The sequence below is a fragment of the Amia ocellicauda genome, chromosome 18 (assembly GCF_036373705.1).
Source record: "Amia ocellicauda isolate fAmiCal2 chromosome 18, fAmiCal2.hap1, whole genome shotgun sequence".
Taxonomy (NCBI): domain Eukaryota; kingdom Metazoa; phylum Chordata; class Actinopteri; order Amiiformes; family Amiidae; genus Amia; species Amia ocellicauda.
The window spans coordinates 3206106-3233697 of record NC_089867.1 but is presented as its reverse complement, the minus strand read 5'-3'; the positions used below and the strand labels follow the sequence as shown (position 1 = coordinate 3233697).

Here is a 27592-nt window from a genome sequence, read left to right as displayed (position 1 = left end):
CAAATCTAAAATAAAAAAAGGTTTGCATAATTTGATGGTGAAGGGTTGGCAAGGTGTCCGTACACAGACACCTGTGTCCGTGGAGATTTTAAAATGTTTTGTTAATGTGCCAAGAAAACGATAACATGTACCCTATTGAGAAAATAGTGTGATTTATCACGGACGGGACATCTGTAATGCTAGCCCAACGTGAAAGCATTTCAAGGCAACTGAACGATTGCTGCAGTGATTTCATTTGGGCAAGCATTGCATGACTCTAAATGGCTAAAGATGTTGAAAAAGTGGGCATACCAGACTTTGTGGGAGACAATTAAAGCAACACAAGTGTCGTCAAATTACAGAACTAGCGGCTAGAATATCCACAAAAGGATTCTAATTTCTTGAACTGGGTTTTGCCACTTCTCGCATTAATGACTTTGGCCCAGTGGAGAGGGAACAACGATCAGTACATTGTCATCACATGTTTTCGTTTAAAGTTTTTTCATAGCATATCATTGGCTTGTGATTGGTGGATATTGGACTTTGAAGGACTCTAATAGCAATCTGAAGGCCTTAGTAGTTGACATTTGAACAAGTAATACCACACTGAGCTTCAGCATGGCAGTGCTGCACCGTAGTCAACCATTTAGGAACATTTTTAACATTAACATTTATAGGCTCATTTGGTTGATTAAACATTACATTTGCTAATTTAAGCATTATATGCCAAGTTCCAAAATACATTTTATTACACATGATTTCTCTAGAAATTGATGCCCATTACAAGGGACATTTATTCAGAGATGAAATTAACTAAATGTATGGTATTGCTGAATTCTGTTTTAACATTCAAAAAGCATGTATTACAACCATACAAAAAGGTACAGGTCATTTTAAAGCCATTCAAACCGTGCCATGGTTGAACCGTGCCCAAAGTAAAGATTGTCGAGGTAAAGAATGTTCATTTTCTAAGCGCAGAAACTTGAACAGGCATTCAAGGCCAGGCTTCCTAAGAAGGAGGTGGTGAAATGCATGCTTTACTTGGACCCTTACAACCAAAAGCCACCAGTCTGTGACATTCAAAAACTTGCAAAGTACATTAAGTCCAGCAAAGTTAAAACACACTATGCACTGTATTGTCAGCAAGCGGCTCACAAGACGCTTTTCAGATCAGACTGCTGTGGCAAAATTGTGGCGTCATGTTTATGTGAACAGATTAAATATACTTTCTTACCTTGATTTTCTCCTCCATTCCAATGGTACCGGACACTCGCGAGCATCTGAATGCGGTATAGGTAGCGCGGTAAACATCTCCGCTGCTGTCTACGCCCTAAGAGAGAAACACGTGCTACCTAATCATTTAGGATGCAGAATACTGCTGCTTGGTTTTGAGATCTGTCCCACCACAACACATTGATGGCAGATGGCTAAAACTTGTTGCATAGAGCCAGCACAGAGATTGTCTATTGTACACTGATATCTGGTGTGGGTATATCTACATTTTAGGCATCACCTTTCACTTCTCTGCGTCTATGAAGGAACACACAAAATATATTTTAGATTCTTACATCCACAAGCCAAACAATTCTATTCTCTTTGGCTTTTAAATAGGTAGCTTACAAATGCAAGCCCGTTATTCTCACCTTAACATAAGGAGGTGCGAACGATGACAGATACCAGCGGACCTCCTCTTCACCGCTGTTCTCCACTTCCAGGTATGCCTCTGTAGAGAAACAGCCCTGATCAGAACATGAGGCTGCATTGTCCATCATGGATCCAACACAAAATAGATAATTTGGTACAACTACTGTCCTTCAATTGACAACTGCATTTCTAACTTGCAAACACGTTAAACCTGTATTATATTGATGATCGCTTTAAAAGGGGAAGAGGAACCGGAACGGAAGTCATGCTTTACATTACCAATAATGTGGTAGACCATGAGACCTTACGAGAAACACCCGTTCATTTGTTTTTAAAGCAATAGTGTTACCTGAGATCTCTCCAGACCCTGTGGCAGGGAACACCAGAGTCCTGTTCTTGATCTCCACCTTAGAGGAGCCAGGCTTCGGCAGTGGTTTGGCCATTTGAAGCACTGGGGTCTCTGGTTGTGCAGGGAGGACACCGAGCTGCTTCGCCGTGCAGGCTGTAGCAGACACATCCAGGGTGAGGTCTTCACGGATCTGCACTCTAATGAACTGCATCCAGAGAGTGCAGGACATGTTGTCATGGAAGTTGTCCATCAGACACAGGCATAGATGCCTTTCACAAACCACGCATTTATCTTACTAACCTTCTGCTGATTGTCACATTGGATGTAAATCTGTCCGCTCCAGGGTAGAATTGAAGATTTAGAGGCAAGAGATGGGTTGGGACTGATCAAAATCTGCAAGTGACTCCTGATTAAGAAAATACAAAGTATTTGAAATTGTAAATTGAAGGTACAAGCCAAAAATTAATTAAGCCTCAAGCAAAACAACTGACTTGTACAAGATCAGTCTTGCATCTTCATCTGTTTGTTGTTGTTTTATAAATTAAGGCCTTAAAGCGGTACATTCAAATTTAAGCTACAGATACTATAAAATACAGTCCTTTTAGGCACAAGTTTTAAGAAGCATTTTCAGAGTCTGCGTTTACACTGAGGTACTTTTGTTTAGATCTCAATGCATCAATTCTGTACATACTCGGGTTCGATGAGTCCATGTTGAGGGGTAATCGTCAAGCAGTGTGCAGGCCAGGACAGCTCAAAGTTGAGAGCTTTGGAGGATTGATTCATAATCTTCACATGCCCAGTGTTGGCAACACCACCTGCAATAGGAGTGAACAAAAACCGATTAAAACTGCATAAAAAAAAAGCATCATACTTAAAGCTCATAACCAAAATCTAATTTCAAAATGGAACGGAGAGCAACTGGGTTATAATTTAAGGCATTGCTGAAGAGAAATCAGAAGAAAGTTAATGGAGAAAAACAAAACAATAAAAATATGACCACGTGACAAAACTAGACAGACAGGACAGCACAGACAAACTCACTGATAGTGGGGGCGGCTAGAACAATCTGCTCGGGCTGCACGCTCCAGGATTTCTGTGGCTCGGAGGCTGGGTTGAGGACTGGGTCTGGGACGTTCAATGGCAGAGTGGGCCCCTGTGGGCCTTTAACTGGGAGCACATCAAGAGACACGTTGCTGACGTGACGGTCTGAGTTCCCAAAACCACTGCAAGAGAAGTTCGAGCTTAAAACCTTTAAAACCACACGTTTTCCCCCACATGAGCTTTATATTATTGTCACTATGCATTAGATAGAGTACAAGGATTTTCTTGAATATGGTGACCTTGGAACAACTTAAAACTGGAAAAATACAAAAACAAAACCAAGTACTGACACCTTGACAGATTTGCCCCAATCTCATCTAGAGCACCAACCTGTCGGATTCTGAACTGTGCCTCGGAGAGGGCTGAAGCGATTCCATATAATCATTTTCGCCCGTTACCAGTGGTTCTGAACTGCCCAGTACAGACAGGATAACTTTATTCATGTTGCCATAGAAAAGCTGAGCATCATTTGGCCTCTGAGGTAGGTCGTAAACTAAAAAACAGAAGGTTGACATGACACCCAATTAACATCAGTCTTGTTAAAGGTACTTAAAGGAGTTACTGTTGTGAAAGTCTATAGATAAACCATCTGCACTGGAGAAACAGGGGTTACCTTGATGCTTTAGCAGACTTTGAAAATTCACCCAAGGAGAAAAGCTATTGATGCATTTCATTTCCTCAAAAACAGGAGATTCATAATGTAGCACTTGCACTGGCCCACCACCTCTCGACTAACACTGAACCATGACAAAGGTCAGCCTTACCTTCCGTCACTTGCTCTTCTCCAAAGAACTTTTCATTGAAATTTATATTTTTCAGGAGACTGTTTTCAGAGAGCACTTGCTTCCCAATCCCTGGTTTGTTGCCCAATAACCTGAAAAATAGATTACCAAGCTTCAACCATTCTGCTAGATCAAATCCATAAACATCTTCTGAATTGTAACTTAAACTCAGTTACTTCATATTTAACAGGATTAGCAATCAGAGAATGATCAGATTGAAAATTAGCCCCTGGACAAGACTACCTTTACTGGAATGTGCAAATGACTCGCTTTCTTTAATTCAAGGTCAAATGTCAATTTTTCACAGAATTCTATCATCTTTCCAGTAAGCTGTTCATTTAAATTCTTACCTTCTAAAGAAATACTTCCCACTTACAGAAATCATATTTGTTAGCTCTTTTAAGTTTATATTTTCCCTGAATAAACTCACCTTCTGAACTGCTGTCTAGAAATTTCATCTCCACAGAAGAAACAGACCGTAGACAAGACAGAACTGCTAGATTGGCTTAAAACCTGTTCCCTCCTTGTTGGCTTACACAGCAAAGTTATCACCTGCAGGCAGACAAGGCAATGGTTACTGGAGATACAGGCTATCATGCATAAACCAACAGTGGCCTCCAGATTGTCACTGCTTCTTACCTCCTGAGTCCTCTCTTTTAAAACGAACTGAGAGGGGGACACGCTGATGATGGCAGAGTCCATCAGCGTTCGGGTCTGCAGGTCTGCGAAGGGAAGGGCTTTGATGAAGGCAGCGCGTGAGCCCGTGTTCCTCATGGCGAAACACACCTTGCCGACTCTGCCGGAAGCAACACCGTTCAGGGTTACCACATAGCGGTCGGACAACTTCTTCACATCCTCCAGAATGATGTTGCTGGTTCCTCCATAGCCAGAGAGAGGAATCTAAGAGGAGGGAGGACAGAAAAATGAAGATTCTGAACTCCAAAATCAGGATAGTATGAGCATAGAGCGAGACTCATCTGAACAGACCTGTGTAACAATGTGTAAATACAGATTTCTTTTCGATTTTAAGTTAAACTTACAGTGAATTTTATTCCTGGCTGAGAGGAACGTATTCCGGATTGCTTGATCTCTAGTTTAGCAATCATACATGCCACACGGGTTGGGGCAAACAGCAAATGGACGGAGACATCCTCTTTGGGGCGTATAGTCAGCTCACGGTGACTGCTCAGCCTCTCTTCTGGACCAAAAGTACTTTGAAGCTGCTCAGAGAGAAGCAAAACATCAAGTCACAAAATATAGCAAGGAACATCTGTGAATTACACTACTAATTCTGTGTAATTGCAAAAAGGGCTCGTATATACTTCAACATTTACTGAGTTACATAGGCGCATAAACCAAAGGATATACAACCTTTTAGTCAACCATTTTGACTAAAGTAATGCTGCAACTTTGGAGCCCTTAAAGAAATTAAAACAAAAACAATTCAAACCACTTAGTTTGATACTACACCTGAAAACCGGAGGAACCAATTTGTACCATGCTCTTGTTCAGATGATTATTGACCACGTTTACAAAACGGAGACTGTTGGTTTTTACAGGCTGTGTCACAAGATAAAGGGAGCCCACCTGAAAGCAGTCTTGGTCCTGGCCTCTTATCAAGAGTCTGAGCTGTTGCACAGAGCTAGGAGAGTTGTTCCTCAGGACAAGCTTCTGCTGCCTGAGACCGAAAAAACATGAGAAAAACTCTCAGACGGACACAGAAAACAGGACTCCTAGTACACACTAACTATCACAAAGTCTCTTGCAAGATTAACCTCCATTAAGATTTATTCTACATTTCAAATCATTACCTTTTGACCAAATTGAGAATGGAAAGGACCCGACGTATATAGTACTTACACAGCTCTGCCCAGGGTGACCCCTCCCCACGCCATGAACTGCTTGTTTGAAAGAATGGGAGGCACCTCACTGGCGGTCACAGAGTCCGAGGATAGTGGTTTGCCAGATGACACTGACCTCCCCACTTCCTCCACAGTCATCTCCCCTTTCAGTACAACTTCATACTGAGGCCCAGTCGGCAGGACCAGGATGGTCAACACACTAAAAGAGAGGAGACTGACTGCATTTACACTCATTAGCAATCACCTTGCCTAAACCATCCAAGATGTGGATTGGCGAAGGAAAGCGCTGTACAAAATCGTTCTACTCTGTTCAATGACATTTCTACAGTTGCTGGATACCCATACAGACTTGGATTTATTAATATTTCCTGAACATGGACTTCATCAATCATGCCTTACCTCTCCCTGTACTTTTTGCTACCCTGTGCTGTAAAAGAGACCACGACCCCATGTTCGTCCCCAGCCTGTAGGTGAAGGTCCTCTGGTTTGACAGAAAAGCAGTCTTCAGCATCTGTACTCTAAATTCAGAACAAGTCATTTTAAAGCATCACATATATTCATAGGGTAACAATAAATCCAAAGGCATATTGAAAAGTGAAAGGAAAGCTGAAAGTCAAATTTACTGAATGCTCTGAACAGCATTACTAAAGTATAAAATACCTTTAACTTCAGCTGAACGTCAATGTTGCCTGCATTCTTAAGGGGCAAGGTCTGCTTCGTGATTTTACCAAATGGAGCTGTGAGATGCACAGTCTGCGAGAGAGTGACGAAAATATTTTAAAAAGGCTGCAATTTGAAAAGGAGCTCAAATCTTTTTTTTTTTTTTTTTCCTAGAGAAAAACACTGCAAGGACATTTTTATTCATTTGCATCCCATGAAGTGCAACAAAGGAGAGAAATCAGAGCTCTTACTCAACTCACGTGACAGAATATGAAGGACAGAGTGTTCAAGATCTAACAATATTCTACAGCAATATTAAGAGACACTGCAGATCATTTTCATATCTTCCAACTGAGCTTCAACACCATTAAATCGATAAGGGAGCTGAACTTCCTACCTGCAGGTCTTTGGGAGCGTGCACTCTTGCTATCCCAGCCCGTGCATGCAGAGGAATGCTCTTGATGACATGACTGGGACCTGGACTGTCCACCTCAATGTCAACTCTGGCAGTGTACTCATCTGCAGGACCAAGCTCCCCTGCATAGGATAGTTAAAGGTCAACACTATGCTTTAAGCGATTAAAACAAATAACTGAAAAACAATGCAGATAAACAAGTAATCAAGGCACTCTCCTAGTTACACAACACCTGAGAAACATAAATTTGACTTTACGTAAAACGTTCCCACAGGCTGTATCATGAAAATTTCAGAGTTACAAACAGCAAGTAGTGCGTTTCCTATTTATGCAAAATCCTTACTTATTACGGTTAGTGCACTACACAGTCTTGACACCCTCTCTGCAATCAAACGTTCCTATTTTTGCATCATTTTCCAGAGGTGTAGCAGAATTTTGTTCTCAATTGTCCATTTCTTTTAAAAGTAAATAGTCAAGTTTTTCCAAGCACACAATGTATTCTTTCTGTTACCATACCTGAACTGGATATATATTTCTGGGGAGCACGGAAATGAACCCAGACCAAGAAAGTTTCCGGATTCTAAAAAAAAAAAAAAAAAAAAAACAAAGACAATGCACTTTCAATTTCTGATAAGTTTGTTCTGTTCTGGTTCTTTTTTGCCTTTTGTTAGGTTTGTGGTAAGATTCTCTAACAAGAACTAAGCTAAACTCAAACATAACACTTGTTAGTGTTTGATGCTCAAAAGAGGTCAAAATAAATGTATGTAATGAATTTCCATAAATTAGCCCTCAGTCACAGTATAAATAACAGCAGAAGTGGTACATGGAAATAAGGGAGCTGATTATATAATGTATGACAGCCTTACCATAGAGTTTGTAAACATTACTACTTGTTATAGCTATTCATAGAAAGCAAATCAGCGCTGTCAGACGCTAGCCTGTTTAAAAGGTCAAATTGAAAACATGAATAAATACAACAGGCAGTGCTTTCAACAATAAATAAGCAGCACTAAAAGTGAACTGGATATCTCAACAGGCCACAACCGATTGGCATTACCCATCTAACCACAAAGTACAAAATCAATGAGATCATTTATAGACATGGACTTCTGGCCATAATGAATTTCAGATTAACAAAACCTAAACCATTATTTTAAATGCATCAGAATGGTAGGGATACTGCTAGACACACTCACATCCCCATAGTTGGCATGCATCACATGGTTCATGACAGACGGGGCTGCCAGTGGGGACACTGTACAAGCCTGCATCACCCCTTCCGCTGGCACAGCAACTGGGCTTTTGGAGAATGTGAAGCAGCGCCAAGCCATGGCATTCTAGAGTCAAAGACAGAAAAATAAATGAAAATATCAGCCGATTTCAACTTGTTTAAAAGGAGTTGATGCTTTGAGAGATTCAGCTGCCCCAAATGCAATTTAAGTGCAACGTGAAATAAAGAGGAAAGTACTTCTGCAGCAGTGGGAGGGAAAACAAAACCAAACCAAACAAATTAAGTTCACGTTGCAGATTTTTCATTTCTATACACTCCTATGCTCTGTAAAAACCTTTATGCCAGTATGCCATTTTCACTCAGTCTGTCTGCAAAGCATACAAATGATACTGGTCTCCAAAGCATAATATGATACTAGTTTTATTAAGAATAACAGGATTAAAAAAAAAAGTATATTTTCTTCCTGCTGCGAGTGCATTTATGCTCTTCATAAAAACTGCAACGCTAAGGGGATGAAGGAGTCCTTGCTCACCGCGCTGATGACTAGTCGGACAGGCACTGTGGCGTGGCTATTGTTGATGAGCTTCAGGGGGAGGGCTTTGATACTGCCAACTGTTAAGTCACCAAAGTTCAGACATCCCGACGGCCCAATGTCCACCTAATAATGAACACAAATAAAAATCAGATTAAGACTAACTAGTATATACATAATTTGAAACAATGAACATGGAATTGAGCTTGAACTGAACACAAAAGGAAAATGGTAAAGGGTACATTTGGCAAAATACCTGATGTTAATGAAGTAACCATGCCAATACAACTTAATGACACTAATTCAGATTACAGAATCCACACACTGAGACATCTATTAACATGTAACACTAACACTCATCCAAAACAAACACACGCAGTTGTAAAGAAATTATATGGATGCAAATCACTTGTAAACAAATGCAAAAGGTTTCCGACTTGCCTCCAATGATGGGTTTGCTGCCATGGCCATCAGGACCACTTTTTGTGCAAAGGCCTCAGCCTGTGCCACAGTTTCAGTTTGGGAAGACACTGGCCAAGAGGACACACTGAGGACGCACTGATAGACGCCAGCTTGAAGGGGGATGAACAGCACTTTCTGCTCCTCTGTGGTTTTAGGGCCAATGATGGTTTTATTTTTCACGATTAGCCACTGATAAGGCAAAGACTCCACCTACAGAGGACATTAACAGTGAAGACCTTAGGAAATAGAGATCAAGAAAACATTTTTCTGACCTGATAAACCCACATGTGTTTCTGCTATTATCCGGTTCTTTACATTATAGTTTGTTTCTTTTCATAGGCTGCTTAGCAAGTCGAAAAGCAAACTCTTAATAAAGGTTCTCCATCGTTTCAGTACAAAGACTGACAAGATGTCAGACATACAAAACATGCTGAAAGATTAAAAATGTCATTTTATGATTAAGGATTCCTCTCGCTGCAATTTGTAAGTTGAAAATATTAACGAGACGAAATATTAACTATGCCTATGAACCGCTCATACCTTTTCACCATCAATGGACAGGCTGCTTACAGCTATGCCGACCTGAAGCCAGCGGTCAGTTGGATTGAAGATACTGAGTGAGGTCTGGGACGCAATTCCTACACAGCAGGCATTGGGAAATTTGAGCTCCTCTGGCACTACAACACACAGACAGGGGAAGAGACGTAATAAGTTTTTTTTTTTTTTGACCAAAAACAAGTGATTGAAAATCCTGTATCGTAAAGGTGTAATGCCACTGCTTTTTGTGCGTCTCTAAAGCTACAAAGCAGCAAACCGCATAAATTGTAAAATTCATAATTTAAGTATGAAATGCTAGAAACAATACTGAATTCATACCTACTGGGCAGACTGGTCCAAATCCGGCATTCTAGCAAGGCATTTAGAAATGCCATTTTTACTATTGGACTGTTTAATCCACCTGGATGGACATTTCTCTGGCAAGGTTTCAACACCATACAATAGAAACTAACCATCCTTGTTATGTAAAAAACAGAAGCCCCTGACCGCTTACCCCTGACGGAGGAGAGACCTCCTGAGCCCCACATGCCTAGCCCTTCCATCTCATCATGCTGGCAGTAGGGTTTGGACACACTCAGCAGGCCAGGGTCTAGGGAAGAAGGAGGAGCCCTGTAGTGCTGGCCTTGACTCATGAAACCTGCAGGCAGATGGCCGGAGGTGGGAACACCAAGGGACCCTGCATGTGTCATCGTGGGGTTGGTGCAGGGCAGCCCGGTGGGAACACTGTACATTCCAGAGGCTGGTCCCATGTGGTATGGGTACATTGGCACATTGCCACCTAGGTACTGCTGGGCAATCTGAGAGCTGAAGAGAGAGCGTCCAGTGAGGAGGGTGGGCACAGACGGGGGGAGGTCCAGTACGGCTCCCTGAGGTTTGAAGCTGGAGATGGGAATGTACCTCATGTCCTCAGAAGTCAGAGAAGGCTGGAGTCCAAGACCAGTGGCAGAAAAGGCATTCAAGGAAGCCATGTCCCTAGTGTGCATGTTACGCCACTGCTGGGAACTCTGCTCGGCGGAAGCCGACTGGTGGGCGCTAATGGCAGTGGAGTAACCCGATTCCCCCTGTGTGAGGTGGCTAGGGACAGGCTCAGAGTGGCGCTTGTGGCTTCCTCCGTTGGACGGTAGTGCTTTGCTTGCTGGATGCCCATTGCATTCACTCCGGCAGCGGGCGGCCCGGTCTTGCTGGGCGTTGCATCGGTCGTCGTCAGAGCTCCTTGCTTTCTGGGCGGGAGATCCGGGCGAACGCTTGTGGAGTGGCGCCGCATGCTGGGAATTGCTGGGACCATCCTGGTCACCTGGTGGAGTGGGACTTGATCGAACAATGGTGGTGCTCAGTGAAAAACTGCTTTTGCTCTGCAAACGAGAAAGTAGATGAATACCAATTTATCAGGCTTTTACAGTGCTGGTGCCGCCTCATTTCCCTAGGTGGCAGAAGCAGAAACAAAACTAATATAAAAAAAAAAATAAAAAAAAACACATTCGTTTTTAAACATTAGAAGTTGTGTGGAGAGCCCAGTTGCTCACATTGCTCGTCTCGGGGCTGGGGATGGCAGTGCTGTTGTGCAGAGTGCTGTCGCAGACCGAGATATAGGTGAGTCGGCTCAGACTGGGGCTGTCACAGCTGGACTGGGGAGATGGCTGACCACAGGCCTGCTGCTCCACCACACCGTCACAGGAGGGGGAAGAGCTGAATGAAACAGAATTGTCACAACAGATTAAAAATTAGCATTAGGAGTATAGATGTGCCAAACTCTCTCAAACCAGGGCAGATAACTATAAACCCACTGAAGGGAAAACATCAAATGAATAAGTAAGAACTGACCATTTAATTGTGCTACTTTCAGACCATTTTCAACACAGACACCCATCCAAGTAAACTTATATGGATAAACGATTTAATACTGCTAATGTAGACCATTTAAATGGACAGTATTGCTACAACCCCAACCAAAGAGAGCAGGAGTCTTCGTTCAAAGTCATTTTAAAATCGCTTTATGTAGTCTAATAAATTCTCTCATGATTCTCCTATGTTGCAATTTTCTAAAACATCGAGTTGCGGACAGTTAAACTGCATGGGGCTATTTCTTATTATTCAACACATTAAAAGACATATAAAACTTAAATAGGTAAAGCTTCTTCTGTCGAATATATGAATTGAGATGTGCATTTACATTGGTTCCATGAGCAAGTGCTGCGAGAATAAAAGGACTAACAAAGGCTTACCCATTGGTGGTCTGCGATGAAACCTGGCTTGGGGAGGAGTGAGTGAGAGGGGAGGTTGAGGGTCTGAAGGTAAACTGGCTCTCTTCAGGATACTTGGAAGTCCGTTCAGGAGACCCAGCGCCAAGTGGATCTGTAACCAAAATATATTCCATCGTACCAAAATACTTTCCTTCATCTTAGGTAAACACAGGAACAACCTCCTGCATCAAAATAAGATGAATCAGATAAAAAGGGATACTTACCAATTCCATTTTGCCTCTGTGCAGAAGGTAAAGAATTAGGCCCAACAAAACTGACCCGCTTTTCTGGTCCTTTTGAAGGAGATCGAGACACTTTCCTTGCTGGGCTTTTCTGCAATATGGGTGCCTTTTCATAACCTTTACCAGTGGTGTTTTGCACCTCGGGATTGGCAGGCAGGTTCCGATTTGATGGCAGCCCCGAAGGAGCACTCTGTTGACTTTGCGGGGATTTAGAAAGCGAGGAATGGGCTTCAGTGGGCTTCAGAGTGCTCGAACTGATAGTAGGACGTGGGGCAGTTTCCACACTGGACACATTTGGTCTGACTGGTCCAAATTTAGCACCTGCTTCTCGTTGTTCTGAGAACGGCTCCATTTCATTCCTGTTCCATGCGGTTGTGCTATTTAGCGCTCCTTGAAAGCCACTTCTGTTCAAAGAGGGCTTCAATTCAGTTACAGGTTTTGCTGCTACAAATGATTGCTCTGTGCTTCCAGGGTGCTTAACAGGGTTACTGCCCGCCTTTGGTCTGGGTAGAGCACTTCTACGCAGATTATCTTTGTTAGGGTGTGTATTTTGGGGTGCATCAGGGGACATTTTGGTAACCTCGGCACTACTGCCTGGTTCAGCTGGGCTATCCTTTCTGGAGACCCTTTCCTCTTGTCGGACAGAAGTTCTGTGGTCTGCAGGGGGACTGGGATCAGAGTGCCTCTGTGGAGCGCCGGAGCGGTCTGCCCAGTCTACAGAGTCAAAGCTGTATGGGGACATAGAGTAGGTCTCTGCTTCACTGTCACTGGCAGCTGCCTCAGTTTTCTTCAGGTACTTCTCAATGTCCAGCAGGCTCAACTCCCCAGCTGATGTACTCTTCTGTAGGGCTTCAAGCAGGCTGGTCTGATCTGGATCCAGAGGGATAGGTTTCTGCACGGATGCCGATGACTTCTTACAGCGGTTTTTCTTTGATAGTTCCATTATCATGGCAGCAAGCTGTGCGGGATCAGAGCTAACAGAGGCATCTGCTATGGCAGACGCAATGGTGCTAATGCTTAGCATAAAGTCACTATTATTACTAGGAGAGTCTGTATTACCATCATTAACGTGTTGATTACTGGGTACATTAGGCTGCGTGTGCTAGAAAAAACAAAACCGATACAAATTAATAAATTAAAAAGCATAATTAACTGGAACAATTTAATTACATAATCAGTGCTTGAATGGTAAAAGCAGTGGAGCTCATACAGTAGATGTAACTAAAACAGAATTAAGTGCTGATCTGCAGATAAGTTCAACTAAATATTTGGCAGAAAACAAAGAATGAGGAAAATAAAAAATAAGCAATACATAAAAAGTAGACTGGTTTCTCAGTTACTTGTAAATTATGTCAAGATCTGTTTATTGCTACAGAAGTTATGATCAATACTAGTTCAGATTGGAAAAATAATAAAAATATTCTATTAAGTTTTAATATAAAAGTCAAATCATGTGCCAGTTGCTAGTGTGTGGATTTCTTATGTTTATTATTAAGAAGCCTTTAAAAAAGTAGTCTGCTGAATCGGACCTTATTTTCTTTTGGAGCTGCTTCCGTGTGATCTGCTTCGGGTGCTTTCCCTTCTCCTTTTGCCTCTAACGTCTTGTCCAAATCTTCTGCATTTGATTAAAAAATATATATATTATATATATACACACACACACACACACACACACACACAATCTACATATTAATAAAAACTGAGAATCTACAAAAATACACATTCATGATAATACCAGGACAAACATAACAGGTCTGTACCTGGATTCATGGTTTCATCAGCATCGCTGACGTTAACAGCCTCGTCATGGTCCAAGCTGCCCCAGGAAGAGAAATCGGAGGGTCTGATCAGAGCAAAGGGCTCTCTCTTCTCTGGAGAGGCAATGACATATCCGAAGGAAGGCTGAGAAAATGAAAATCATGTTATATACAAAATTTGTACATAAAGACAACTGGCTACTCGTTGAATTGAAGGGTAAATCCACAACTTATGCAAACTATAGCATGTATATATAGTGGTCACCAACAATTGCAAAAAAGATTTGAATGTCTCCATGAATGACAGGAGTCTAAAAGCCACTGACCCGTTTCACATTATCCTCGGCATCATCTCCCAGACAGCCCAGGGCCTCAGACCTCTGCTCAAAGAACTGGCCTAAGGACAGGCGCAGGTAACTCTGACTGCCCTTTTCAAACTCTGTTGGGGCTTGAGAGGCTCTCATGAGGATGTAGTTACTACTAGGAAGCCTCCAAGATGTATCTCCAATCCCAAGGCTTGTATTCTGGGCAACCATCTCCTCTTCCTTTAAAGAAAATGTACAAGGTTAGAAAAATGGACGACTCCTTCACTTCATGAAAAACACTTCTTGAGAATGCACAGGACATCATTCACATTAATATGCAGTAGATTCCTGGCACATCAGATAAGTTAGAGGGTGAACTCCAGTATGTCGATTAACCAAGGCAAAATTGTTTACCTGTATAAAGCGGTGCTCTTTTTCAAATTCTTCTTGATCTTCCTCAATCATGTTCATTGCATCACCTAGAACACACACAAAGGGTTTTCAAAAGTTGTGAAACATGACATTTGACACTTATGATACATTATCTCTTACAACAATGGAAATAGTTAGGACATTAATAAAGCAGATTAAGATTTAAAGTGCAGGCTAACAAAAAATAAATAAAACAAAATAATCATAAACCCCTGACATATATTACAGAAAGAAGAGCAGAACTTCAGTATCCCCTTTCCAACATGTTGGAAAAGCTTGCCTACCTTGCATGCAACTGTATAATAAATCAAGCAATAAAAATATATATATAATATATATTTACTGAATGGTCAGTATGTTTACATGGTACAAGTATTCAGAATTTGTAGTATTTGGAATAGAAGGAGCTTGGAATATATATTCTGAATACTTGGTTTACATGCATGGAAATTCTCAATATTATGCGTTTATAAGGAATAATCAGTCCATGCAATGAAGTTTGCTTGCTTCCCACTGAAAACCTGAGAGCAGTGAAAGTGTGCACTTGTCATTTTGTTCATCTGTAATTTTAGCTGAATGCTGGTGCTCTTTTGGATAATATTTTCAAAAGATCCAAGTTCTACTTACTGCCGGAAACAAAATCTTCTGTCTCCAAGTGTTCAGGGACATTTTCAGGCAGATTTGTCTCCAGCTCCTTTTCAAATGAGTTATAATATGCAAGGTCTGTCACCCACTTCCCTTCCTCATTCTGGTAAACCACATCTTGCATTGCATTTCCCCCTGAAAGAATGCAACTAAACTGAAATTTCCGATATGGAGCATTTGACAGTTGTGTCAATTGTAAATAGCAATGATAATTATTCATTTCCATATAAAGAAAAGTGTAGGAAAGCAAGAATAAAGTTTGATTTAAAATCAAAATTATTCCATTCTCACCTGCATTCAGTTTAAGCCCTAGGTTTTCTGGACAGTTGTGCCACCCATCGTCAGAATCTTCAGCCGGGAAGGTCTGGGACAAATACTTGGCCTCCAGAGAAGGGTGTGACTTGGCTGCAGTGTGAAGCTCCTCTTCGCTATTACTGTCCGTTTGGGGCTCAGGGGCCATCGAGTACCCACAGGGGCCTCCTCTGAGCCCCAGGGTCTCGGCCTCTTTATCGGGGCAGTGTGAGGGCACCACCTGGGAGAGATGGAAACTGCTTTGTGTTCCCTGAAGGAAACTGGAAGTTGAATGGTCAGGCGGCTTCCATTGTCTTGAGAAATTCCGTAGATATAAGGAATCCAGGTGCCCTTCGGTGGGTGAAGCCGACGCAGTGTTGTCCATGGCATCCTACAAATCATAGATTTTGCTATTTTACTTATGAGGTTACACCACAAATTAAAAGCACTACAACTTAACCTAATGGTATTCAATAACTTAACTCATTTATGAGCAAGGAAAATTCTACAGTGTGAAACTAACCTAATTGCTTTTTCTGTTTTAATTTTTCATTTGAATGTATATTTTAATTGAATGGTTAATGATAACATGTTATAATAGGAATTGTAACAACCGTCTCATGCAGCACATTTACCAAGGCTTCCTGTCGTCCTAGAGTCAAGCTCCTTTGAAATGTAGATGCTCTGGGCAGCAGCACCCCACTGCCATCAGAACCAGCTTCTCCTGTCCCAACTGGACCAACGCGATCTTCCATCTGAAACACATAGGAAAAGCCTAGAAAAAACACTGCCTTTATGTACGCTACTCCTCAAAAGTATCTGTAGCGCTCAGAAGTGTCCTTTATTTTATTCCTTTAACCATATTTTGAGATTTGTTTTCTTAATTAAAACACCAATAAATGGATAAAATTGCTTCTTTTTACCTTCATGTCTGAATAGAACCAATGATTCTAGATTACCCACTTTGTAACTTAAATACAATATTAACCAATGACATTAATCATTCAACTCCCCCCCTCCAATGCTACTTTAACTGACATTTCATTCTCACACGTTGCCCGATTAAGCTTCCAATGTGTCAGTTATCTTAACGACAACCGATTAAGATTTAAAGGCAAGAAGTGATAAGGAAACTTAAAAAAAATCATAAAAGTTCAAGCCCTATGCATCAGCGATAGACCAAACTGCGAGCAGAGAGCACTTAAGGACAGTGACAGAGCGGTTTCTGAAGCATACTAGATAGCCGAACCATATGAATGCCAAATGGAAGCCTCAAAGGATGGACTGGAAAGTGAAAATCTCGATCCATTCATAAAACTGGAGAGAACAGTAATGGGCATTCTCCTGCACCTCTCCCTCTTTGGAAGGATAAGCCACTATGCAGCAGGATTTAAGAAAGGGGACAAAATTTAATTGTGGCAAAGCCATTTCAAAATCCTCTAATGGGTGACCCAATAAATATTTTAAAGAGGTTATATAAAATGTATCATGTACCCACAGCACCTAAATGTGTTACATAAATCAAGCTTTAAAAATCCCATTGTAACTGAATTCTTATCTTGTCCACGCTTCACCTCTGTGTCCACCTAAAACATCCAAAGCATACTTGTTCAAGTATTGTATACAAGCTCCAGCGAGGGCAAAAAGTATTTGATCCCCTGCTGATTTTGTACATTTGCCCACTGACAAAGAAATGATCAGTCTATAATTTTAATGGTAGGTGTATTTTAACAGTGAGAGACAGAACAACAACAAAACAATTCAGAAAAAACGTATTTCAAAAAAGTTATATATTGATTTGCATGTTAATGAGGGAAATAAGTATTTGACCCCTTCGACTTAGTACTTGGTGGCAAAATCCTTGTTGGCAATCACAGAGGTCAGACGTTTCTTGTAGTTGGCCACCAGGTTTGCACACATCTCAGGAGGGATTTTGTCCCACTCCTCTATGCAGATCCTCTCAAAGTCATTAAGGTTTCGAGGCTGACGTTTGGCAACTCGAACCTTCAGCTCCCTCCACAGATTTTCTATGGGATTAAGGTCTGGAGACTGGCTAGGCCACTCCAGGACCTTAATGTGCTTCTTCTTGAGCCACTCCTTTGTTGCCTTGGCTGTGTGTTTTGGGTCATTGTCATGCTGGAATACCCATCCATGACCCATTTTCAATGCCCTGGCTGAGGGAAGGAGGTTCTCACACAAGATTTGACAGTACATGGCCCCGTCCATTGTCCCTTTGATGCGGTGCAGTTGTCCTGTCCCCTTAGCAGAAAAACACCCCCAAAGCATAATGTTTCCACCTCCATGTTTGACGGTGGGTATGGTGTTCTTGGGGTCATAGGCAGCATTCCTCCTCCTCCAAACACGGCGAGTTGAGTTGATGCCAAAGAGCTCAATTTTGGTCTCATCTGACCACAACACTTTCACCCAGTTCTCCTCTGAATCATTCAGATGTTCATGGGCAAACTTCATACGGGCCTGTACATGTGCTTTCTTGAGCAGGGGGACCTTGCGGGCGGTGCAGAATTTCAGTCCTTCACGGCGTAGTGTGTTACCAATTGTTTTCTTGGTGACTATGGTCCCAGCTGCCTTGAGATCATTAACAAGATCTTCCCGTGTAGTTCTGGGCTGATTCCTCACCGTTCTCATGATCATTGAAACTCCACGAGGCGAGATCTTGCATGGAGCCCCAGACTGAGGGAGACTGACAGTTATTTTGTGTTTCTTCCATTTGCGAATAATCACACCAACTGTTGTCACCTTCTCACCAAGCTGTTTGGCGATGGTCTTGTAGCCCATTCCAGCCTTGTGTAGGTCTACAATCTTGTCCCTGACATCCTTGGACAGCTCTTTGGTCTTGGCCATGGTGGAGAGTTTGGAATGCGATTGATTGATTGCTTCTGTGGACAAGTGTCTTTTATACAGGTAACGAGCCGAGATTAGGAGCACTCCCTTTAAGAGAGTGCTCCTAATCTCGGCTCGTTACCTGTATAAAAGACACCTGGGAGCCAGAAATCTTGCTGATTGATAGGGGATCAAATACTTATTTCCCTCATTAACATGCAAATCAATGTATAACTTTTTTGAAATATGTTTTTCTGGATTTTTTTTGTTGTTATTCTGTCTCTCACTGTTAAAATACACCTACCATTAAAATTATAGACTGATCATTTATTTGTCAGTGGGCAAACATACAAAATCAGCAGGGGATCAAATACTTTTTTCCCCTCACTGTAAACTATCAGTACCTTTATACTGAGTACTAAACATAGAATGAGAGCTGGGTGAAAGTGGTTTATTTTTGCCCCTGTAGGGCCATCACTCAGAACTTCCAATCTGGATTCACAGACTAAGATTAGTACTAGTCCGAGACTACCAAAAGTTATTTCAAGTAGGGTAAACCAAGCCCAGTGCTCATCAGGATCGGAGGGTCAGAGGGCATAGGGGGAGGGGAAATATCGTACCTCACTATGCCCTGGAACACACTCTCTGCTCGCTCCCTGCACAGAGTGCGGCTCTTCTGCATCATCTTCAGCAACGTTCCCCCCCACGATGCCGAGGCCTCGCAGCCCATCATAGTTGGCTTGGGTATTACTGGAGAACAAGGGGATGGTGGAGACGCCACCATCATTCCCCTCCTCATCACTGCCGCTGCTGCCATCGCCTCCTCCACCCCCATCACCTGTCAGAAAGTCAGGCAAAACGGTTAAAGTCAGGTTAAGATTAAAATTACATAATTTGTTCTGTCATTCCACTTTCATGATCTAATACCTGTGACTGGTGAATTGATGACCTGTCCCTCAGCTGAACGCCTAAACTCGATACCAGAGTGGGTGGCCACGTTTCGAGCTCGAGCAGGAGTCTCTTCATCAGAGCTGCCTCCCTCCAATCCAGGCCTGAAGCTTGGACGATTGCTTTCTCCAACCTGCAACAAAATGCAATTGCTATTCTTTCGGGCCTACAGTTTTAAGCAATTCAATAGTCTCCACTCAGTTAATCTGAAAGATGAAACTGAAGTTTACCACCTGAAATCAACAGAGAAGTAGGTTCTATTTCAGGAAAATCCTCCCATAACCTGACAAGCTGAGCAATTAAAACAGTGGAACATCTTATCAGAATGGGACTAATCTACACTGAACAAAAATATAAACGCAACATGAAAACTTTTGGTCCAATGTTTCATGAGCTAAAATTAAAGATACCAGACATTTTCCATACACACAAAAAGCTTACTTCTCCCAAATTATATGCACAAATTTGTTTAAATCCCTGTTAGTGAGCATTTCTCCTTTGCCAAGATAATCCATCCACCTGACAAGTGTGGCAGATCAAGAAGCTGATTAAACAGCACGATCATTACACAGGTGCACCTTGTGCTGGGGGCAATAAAAGGCCTCTCTAAAATGTGCAGTTTTGTCACACAACACAATGCCACAGATGTCTCAAGTTTTGAGAGAGTGTGCAAATGCCGTGCTGTATGTAGGAATGTCCACCAGAGCTGTTGCCAGAGAATTTAATGTTCATTTCTAGGCTATAAACCATCTCCAGCACTGTTTGAGAATTTGGCAGTATGTCCAACCGGCCTCACAACCACAGACCACTTGTAACCACACCAGCCCAGGACTCCACATCTGGCTTCTTCACCTACGGGATTGACTGAGAACAGCCGCCCGGACAGCTGATGACACTGTGGGTTTGCACAACCAAAGAACGTCTGCACAAACTGTCAGAAACTGTCTCGGGGAAGCTCATCTGCGGCTCGTCGTCCTCCCCAGGGTCTTGACCTGACTGCAGCTCTGGAGGACATCCCTGCAGTCAGCAGGCTGACTGCACACTCCCTCAAAAGAGACTTAAAATCCATATATTAGGGCCTAATTAAAGTATTTAATTGAACCGATTTCCTTATATTAACTATACCTCCGTAAAATTTTTGAAATTGTTGCATGTTGAGTGTATATTTTCAGCAGATTTGAACCAATTATTTTTTTTCTCCCTCAAGCCCAGGAGAAAATTCTAAAAGAAATCCAATGCAAGGATTCAGAACAGATATTGAATTAGTAAGTGGACTCCTTCCTTTTAATGGAGACTAAATTAAACCATAAGAGGTGAATCCCTAGTATCAGGAGTTATCAACAAAACTAAATCAATATTTGTTTCGATTTTTTTTTAAATCAGTCAGAAACAGACACTGCCGGAATAACATAAAATAATATTTTTTAAAGAGACAGATCTGCTTTGCCTCATCCTATTTAGCTTCACGCCAAAGTTTACAAAAGAAAACCATGATTTTCCTGTAGCTTGCAGGCTGGTACACATGCTGTGCTCCCGTTACGTACCAGCTGTCTAGTGGTGCTGGGCAACAGGAACCTCGGTCTTGGATCACTGTGGCGCCTGGCTGCCTCCAGCTCATCCTCTGTGTCCTCCTCATCACTGGCAGGGCACGAGTCCATCCCTGTGGCCGCCAGACGGATATGTGGCATTTGGAAGTCATCCTGTGACACCAAACAATCAGTAACTAAATTCACTATGTCAAGAGGTAAAATACAAGTCAGTAGGGATGTTAATAGTTTACAGTTTTAAAGTGATAAACTCTTTTCTCAAATACGGTCAAATAACTGTAGAAACTGAGGTGGCAACTTTCTGAATTCAGCATTTTCATTTAATTTGCTAAGAGGACCTTACAAGGACATCTACGAAGAGATAATCCATCGAATAAATTCTTTTTTTTTTTTTTTTTTGCCTGAATAACATCATATCTTCATAGGGCTGGGCGGTATACCGTAAAAAAACGATATACGATATATATTAATTTACGGACCGGTTTGGAATTTTACTATACCTTCAATATCGGTATTTTAAAGTTTTGAATAATTTACTATTTACTGTGTCATTGAGTCATAGAATTCAGCTACCAATAAACTGGATCCTGTTCACGTATCCCACAACTCGCTGCGCGGCTGCTTGAGACTGCGCTGTCTGACACGAGACACATCTGATCAAAAAACGCCGATAGTGTTCGTGTAACGCAAATTTCCACAGATCTGCACAGATCTGCATAGCTCCACCAATGGTATAGGTTGGATCGTGCAGATCTGCGCAAATCTGTGCTACAAGAACGCAACCACATTTCTTCACAAACCCTGCAGAAATCAATGTAATTGGATGATGTATTATTTTTATAAATAGAATTGCCAATCATTTAAGTAACTACTTAATTATTGTGCATCACAGATTTACATTCATTTAAAAATACCGTCAAGAATGTGAAAAATACCACGATATTGTATTTTGGCCATATCGCCCAGCCCTATATCTTCAGCGCACATACCAGGTCACAATCATCCAGGAACTGAAAACGATCATTTTCTTGATCCGCTGAACTCGGGACAGCTGCATTTTCCTGATTTCTATTGTGCTCCTAATATAGAATGAGACAATATGTTGGCAATTAAGAGTCAATATTAACTGAAAAAACAAACCGAAAAAAAAGATATATATATATTTCTCCCATTTTCTAAAAGTATGAATACAATGAGGATCAATGGAACAGGAGAAATAGGGCAGAAGTCTAGAAAGGAGTCTCATGCTGTTATAAGAAATATTAAATTTGGAACCATACCAGAGCATGAATCAGACCAATGAAATTCCTTTTCTCGGTGTGTAAGGGACAGAGGGACAGCTAGCGGGAGCTGAACTTTACTCACTGCTGCTGGGAGCTCCTGGCCTTCCACTCTTCCCCTCTGCATGGCTGGAGGAACCATCTTCTTGAAGTACAGCTCCAATTCATCATCATGCAGTTCATCCACATCAAAGTCATCATCTGCCACACAAGTGCCGCAATAAACCTCAGATGCACATCCAACATCACAGACTCCCCAAACCCAATAGCTAAAGAAACTAAAAGGCCGTGAGCCAAGTCCGCCCTCCCTTCCTCTTTATTCCTCATTCTGTTCATACATGGGAAGTTTTAAGTGTGAGCTTTCAACATTGCTAATAAATAAAGCACTTACACAAAGACAGTTAGGATGACATGCATTCTTTAAAAATGTATAACAGAAACACTCCATACATTACCTGTACTGTCACTGTTCATACTGTCCAGAGATACAAGTTTCTCATTTGCTAAAAAGCTGGAGATGCTGGCGCTGAAATTGTCACTGTCCACTCCCTCACTGGCTGCGTTTTCTTCCTCTATGGTCTCTGGGAGTAACGATGTGTGCTGAGGACAAACAAAAAATAGATATAATAAATGGTACCATCACCAGGATCTGTAAATGGCCTTGGCCATTCTCCAACTGTTTGAACAAGCTGTACTTTAGTTATCATATCCAAAAATAGAAGTGGGCAATACCGTCTTCTGTTGTGGTTAACAGACCAAAATATACTTGGATAACAAAAGTAGCATGAAAAACAAATCTGAACGCTTAATTTGCTAAATTATGCAATATATAGCAATGGAGATATAATTACAAGAGAACAAAGACCCATAACATATGCTATACACCTGTGGGGAGATGTTTCATTCCATTAAAGAAATAAAATACAGTTCCTGGAAGGGTTTAAACGAATTTGATTACCTTTGGTGCTGCCACTTTGGTTCCCAAGTGAGACAATGTAATCAGCCCTGTCGAAAGATCTGCAGACAAGAACAAAATTACTCGTTAGGTATGGGTGTCGATTATGATATTCAACACAAGTACACTCATAGTACTTTCTTATAACAAATCTTTATATAGAATATAAAAGTAAATATAAATCTCTTGGTGTACATAGTTAATCCTTGGATTTGAACTGCTTTCTCCTCAGAGCACCTGATCTGCACAGATGCTAAACGATTACAACAATCTGTTCCACCAAAAGACCAGTCCCCTGACACGGTGGGCCAGTTTATCCTCTCAAATTCTAGGGCAGTAATGTCATGATAACAGTTGTGTACATAATTAGGCTGTTTTTTGCAATTATTTCCTTCTTCAGAAATTTAAACATTTCCTGTCAAAAAATACCACAACAGATCTGAGTTTATGCTTAGGGCATCAATTCTGTAGCACTAATTTTTAATGGAATAGTTGGAATATTAATGGAAGAATTGCAGAACCATTGCTATGTATGATAAAAACCAAACGAAGCAGGCACCCCACAAGACTGCAAAAGGACAGGAATGAAACACAGCAGCGGCAGTACTGCACTTGTCTACTGTGAGACTTCGGCTCAAAGAAAATTAGAGAAGTATGCTTACCATCCCCGTATCCAGAGGGCCGTCCTGCAAAGTGGGCAGACGGCCTCTGTAGAGACCCCCGTGAAAAGGGGTCACGTTTACAGCTAGGCCCAGTGTCATCAAGCTGGACTTTAACTAGGAGATCTGAGATTCGATGGGCAGCAATGAACTGATCTGCATCTTCTCTGTAAGGAAAGGAGAGAATATATAAAAATCACATGGCATCATAAAACTAAATTTGCCATTTTCCTACTGGAGTATAAAGAGTTAACCACCCCCTCATGGAAGTGAATCAAGCCCCTTCGAAAACAGAAAACTAGGAAATCATTGAGATATATAGCAAAAACTTAAGATAATTGGATACAATGTTCTAAGATAAGTCCATTTAAATAAATAAACCATATACCTCTCTTTTCACAACGAATTAAAGAAGAAGCATCAGAATAATTGGTTATTTAAAACTACTCAACTTAAAATTGTCTCACAAGCTTATCAGTGTCCTTACTACACATATATCACTGTATGGGAAATGGATTCACAAACCACAGTCATGAAAGGTTGAGTCCTTCACTTGTTACAGCATTGGTGAATGCATTTATTTGGACTATGCTAACATCAAAACAAGTACAACATCTGCACACAGGCCCATGAATGGGTGTTTAGGGGAAAAACACTAATGTTTCAACCCATGAAACAATTTATTATTCTTATATTTAAATTACTTGTTCCATATATGATGATGCAAATAATAAAGCTAACCTAAAATACAACTGATTTAAAGTTTATGTAAAAATTTACATAAACTTCCAAGACATTGATGAAAGCCCCTTTCACAAGACTTACAAATCATCTTTAAAACTGAGGGCAAATTTTCCATTCTCCCCGTTTAAAGACTGGGAGTTCGCAAGAGAAAGCTGTCCATCTTCCAAGTAGGACGCCTGGGTATCAGGAACTCTGCAAAAAGAAGGCCAGGCATTCGAGATCAGAAACGAAAATGCATGATGCAAGAATAGCTCTATAGCTGCTTTCATCACAAATTAATGGGGGGGGGAAAACTAAAACGCATAACAGGAATCTTTTTGAAGTTGTGTAAATATACCTAGACGGGAAACATATTTTGTAACGTGGGCCTGGATATAAGTGAAGCTCACAGGCAATGCAGCCCCACCTGTTGTCAGCTCCTGATCTAATTTTAGCCACAGTGGAAGCAGCCACAGGCAGCCCCAGAGTGGAGCCCAGCGTCACATTCCCCAAAGCAGCTGAGCTGCTGCCCAGGGAGTTGGACAGGAAACTGGGAAATGGCTCATCTTCGATGTTGCCGAAGCTCTCGGTCATATTGTGCAAACAGGCCCCAGTTCACCTGCTGGAAGGAAAGGCAAAATTATGCAGGTGCATACATACACACAGACAACACAATATTTGGTAAAAAGTAGTTATAAAAAAAAGAGCTAGTAATGGATCACTAGGTTGGTTTTAGTAAAGAGCACTAGGACTACCACTACGGACTGGGATACTTTTGCCCAAAGCGTATTGCCACACATACATTTTTGGTGTGGGATGAACTGGAATGGGAAATCACACAGAACACAGATCACAATAGAAACCCTTAGAAAACGATCAATTGCACTGCAGCAGTCATTAAATAATTCAATCAGGGGCCTACACCTTTTTAAATACATTAACACTTTTGTATTTTGTCACACCATGACAACCACAATAACGTAATGTGACTTGAAGTATAAACTTATGCTTTTAGGATTAAAACAAAAGCATATGGCTGGATAAAGTGGAAATCTATTGGTCAAAATACACTGACAGCTAATATCAAGTGTATGTGCAAGGTGACATCATGAAAGTGTGGTTAAAACCTCTCATCAGAGGGGAAAAGGATGGATTCAAATTTTAAAATAAGTTACATTTATTTTATTATTATTATTATTTTTAAGAGACTTGTGCCCGATCATAAATACACGCAGTTGCTGAATACAAATAAAAGGGGCAACAAACTCATTGGTGACAACTGTGACCAGAAGGTGACAGCAAGTTTTGAGTTTTGCAAAAGCATCAAAAACAAATGCTTTGAAAAGCTAAAATCAAATTAAATCTATCCGAGAAGACTGACTGAATTCACGTAATAAATACGTTAACCGCACAGTATTACAGAACCAGTTGAAAACAGATGCCATGGCACACACACAATTTAAAGTAACTTAAGTTTACATTGTCTAAAATTAAGTTGCATTGTAAGATACTAAGTTTCTGCCAGTATAGCAGGGCAAAACAAACAGTATTTGACACAGTAGTGCATGCAGTTCTGAATAAAACGGATTTCCCTAGGACGTAAACAATACAGACGACAGGATCCTGCAGCCCCCCAGGCCAGAGCCGAGTCCGATCGCACTCGGCAGAGAAAACACGAGATACCGCTCCCGGAAAAAGTTGTTTAGGGACTTGCCAAGAAAGCATCTACAATGTGCACCCGTAATACAGCAGTCGCTACTTACTTTGAAACCTCGCCCTTTACACCAGAAGGGACTGCAGATCCCCCCGAGCACCTACTCCTCTGCAACAGCTGAAAACAATCTCAACCCCCCGACACTGGCGTCCGCCTCACAGAAGACCTCGCTCCGGACTCGGGCTGGCACATCACAATCACACATGCGCGAGGCGCGAGCGGGTCCCAAGCGCGTCCGATTGAAGGTGCATTGACGGGTAGGTCGCGACTGCAGCCGCCAAAACTTTAAACTGTAGCGGGTTTTTTTTTTTTTTTTTTCGGCTCAGAGTTAGACCTAAACAAACTACTGTCCACGCAAGTACGTCTACCATCCGGTAGGATTTATACACAGGAAACCGCGCGCTGACGCCACCTCTTGTGGGCGGACGCAGCCCAAGAGTCGCAATTTCATTGGAGTAGAGTTTCAACTGCGAGAAACTTCGAGACCTGAGTGGACACCTTTGCTGTCAATCACAAATTGTACGCTCTGCTTTACAACGGAGACAACGGCAGTAACTGCGTTGAGTCATACGTACATACACTAGTTATAATTGTGCTTATGCATATCATGTGTCAAGACTAAACATGTTTATATGGCTAACATTCAAAGACACAACTACACGGTGGAACATAAAAACATTATGCATTACAGTAACTGCAAACAAATTACAAATATCCAATAATCAAGCAAAAAATGACTTATCTGTTCTGTAGTGGGCAGTGACAAAAAGCACTGCTAGTAAAGTTTTTGCAGTGTGAATAGATGACTTTTAAGAATGAACATAAACAAGCACACTCACAGGTGAGTAGAACTCATAGATATTGAGTAATATTGTAGCAATCAATCAAAAAACCTTATATGGTATGTATAGTTGTCTGAAATGTTCTGTTCTATATGTTGAGTATAGCATTGCCAAGTCTGCTGAGCATTGATGATCTGACTGAGTCCTACTATTAAAACACATTACCCTCTGTGCAGTTCAGGAACACCAGCAGAGCACGTGTTGCATCCATCCTTGTGCACCTTCACTTGCTCAACAGACAACCACTACCACTGGCTTTGCGGAAGACAGAAGAGTTCACCATTTTCAGAGGAAGTTTGAGATAGAGGAAAACATAACATTTTACTCTGAACTGCATACCCATCTGCATACCCACCTAATAAATACTGTGATCAACCTCCTCTTCCCAGCATTCCTCCCTCCTCCTCAGTCACCACTCTTGCAGCTGCTCCTTGGACCATTCCACCTAAAACCAGTATCGCTCTGGTGGCCAGGATGTTTTTACTTCAGCCAAGAAAACAGAATATACCAATTGCCAACCCACTCAAAAGTATGGGCTTGTCTGCAGCTCTTGAATCCTCACTGACACCACATGGATTTGAGGACTCATACCCAAC

At 41.6% G+C, this 27592-nt stretch overlaps 1 protein-coding gene across 3 annotated transcripts in view; it reads right to left on the bottom strand.

Moving 5' to 3' along the window:
• The window catches only part of cep192 (centrosomal protein 192), a 34196-nt gene extending 7551 nt beyond the window's left edge, over window positions 1-26645 (bottom strand). Inside the window, exons 1-43 of one of the 3 annotated variants that reach the window (XM_066690705.1) lie at window positions 26204-26645; window positions 24868-25062; window positions 24543-24653; window positions 23721-23884; window positions 23062-23120; window positions 22559-22703; window positions 22189-22304; window positions 21813-21902; window positions 20821-20976; window positions 19256-19409; window positions 18949-19166; window positions 16123-16242; window positions 15488-15878; window positions 15179-15331; window positions 14534-14598; window positions 14141-14359; window positions 13818-13959; window positions 13587-13672; window positions 12040-13159; window positions 11798-11927; window positions 11099-11261; window positions 10069-10927; window positions 9558-9694; window positions 8997-9227; window positions 8556-8681; window positions 7989-8129; window positions 7309-7372; window positions 6775-6914; window positions 6378-6470; window positions 6117-6235; window positions 5716-5916; window positions 5443-5533; window positions 4896-5075; window positions 4495-4755; window positions 4286-4407; window positions 3838-3947; window positions 3404-3566; window positions 3014-3195; window positions 2664-2787; window positions 2273-2378; window positions 1973-2177; window positions 1623-1702; window positions 1214-1309 (exon numbers count right to left, since the gene is read on the bottom strand). In XM_066690705.1, coding sequence (XP_066546802.1) covers window positions 1214-1309; window positions 1623-1702; window positions 1973-2177; window positions 2273-2378; window positions 2664-2787; window positions 3014-3195; window positions 3404-3566; window positions 3838-3947; window positions 4286-4407; window positions 4495-4755; window positions 4896-5075; window positions 5443-5533; window positions 5716-5916; window positions 6117-6235; window positions 6378-6470; window positions 6775-6914; window positions 7309-7372; window positions 7989-8129; window positions 8556-8681; window positions 8997-9227; window positions 9558-9694; window positions 10069-10927; window positions 11099-11261; window positions 11798-11927; window positions 12040-13159; window positions 13587-13672; window positions 13818-13959; window positions 14141-14359; window positions 14534-14598; window positions 15179-15331; window positions 15488-15878; window positions 16123-16242; window positions 18949-19166; window positions 19256-19409; window positions 20821-20976; window positions 21813-21902; window positions 22189-22304; window positions 22559-22703; window positions 23062-23120; window positions 23721-23884; window positions 24543-24653; window positions 24868-25034 — 7800 coding nt within the window. In that variant the 5' untranslated portion in view covers window positions 25035-25062; window positions 26204-26645. The remainder of the gene's footprint in view (window positions 1-1213; window positions 1310-1622; window positions 1703-1972; window positions 2178-2272; window positions 2379-2663; window positions 2788-3013; window positions 3196-3403; window positions 3567-3837; window positions 3948-4285; window positions 4408-4494; window positions 4756-4895; window positions 5076-5442; window positions 5534-5715; window positions 5917-6116; window positions 6236-6377; window positions 6471-6774; window positions 6915-7308; window positions 7373-7988; window positions 8130-8555; window positions 8682-8996; window positions 9228-9557; window positions 9695-10068; window positions 10928-11098; window positions 11262-11797; window positions 11928-12039; window positions 13160-13586; window positions 13673-13817; window positions 13960-14140; window positions 14360-14533; window positions 14599-15178; window positions 15332-15487; window positions 15879-16122; window positions 16243-18948; window positions 19167-19255; window positions 19410-20820; window positions 20977-21812; window positions 21903-22188; window positions 22305-22558; window positions 22704-23061; window positions 23121-23720; window positions 23885-24542; window positions 24654-24867; window positions 25063-26203) is intronic. The other 2 variants (XM_066690704.1, XM_066690706.1) reach the window with 2 other exon arrangements.
• Between the last annotated feature and the right edge of the window lie 947 nt (window positions 26646-27592).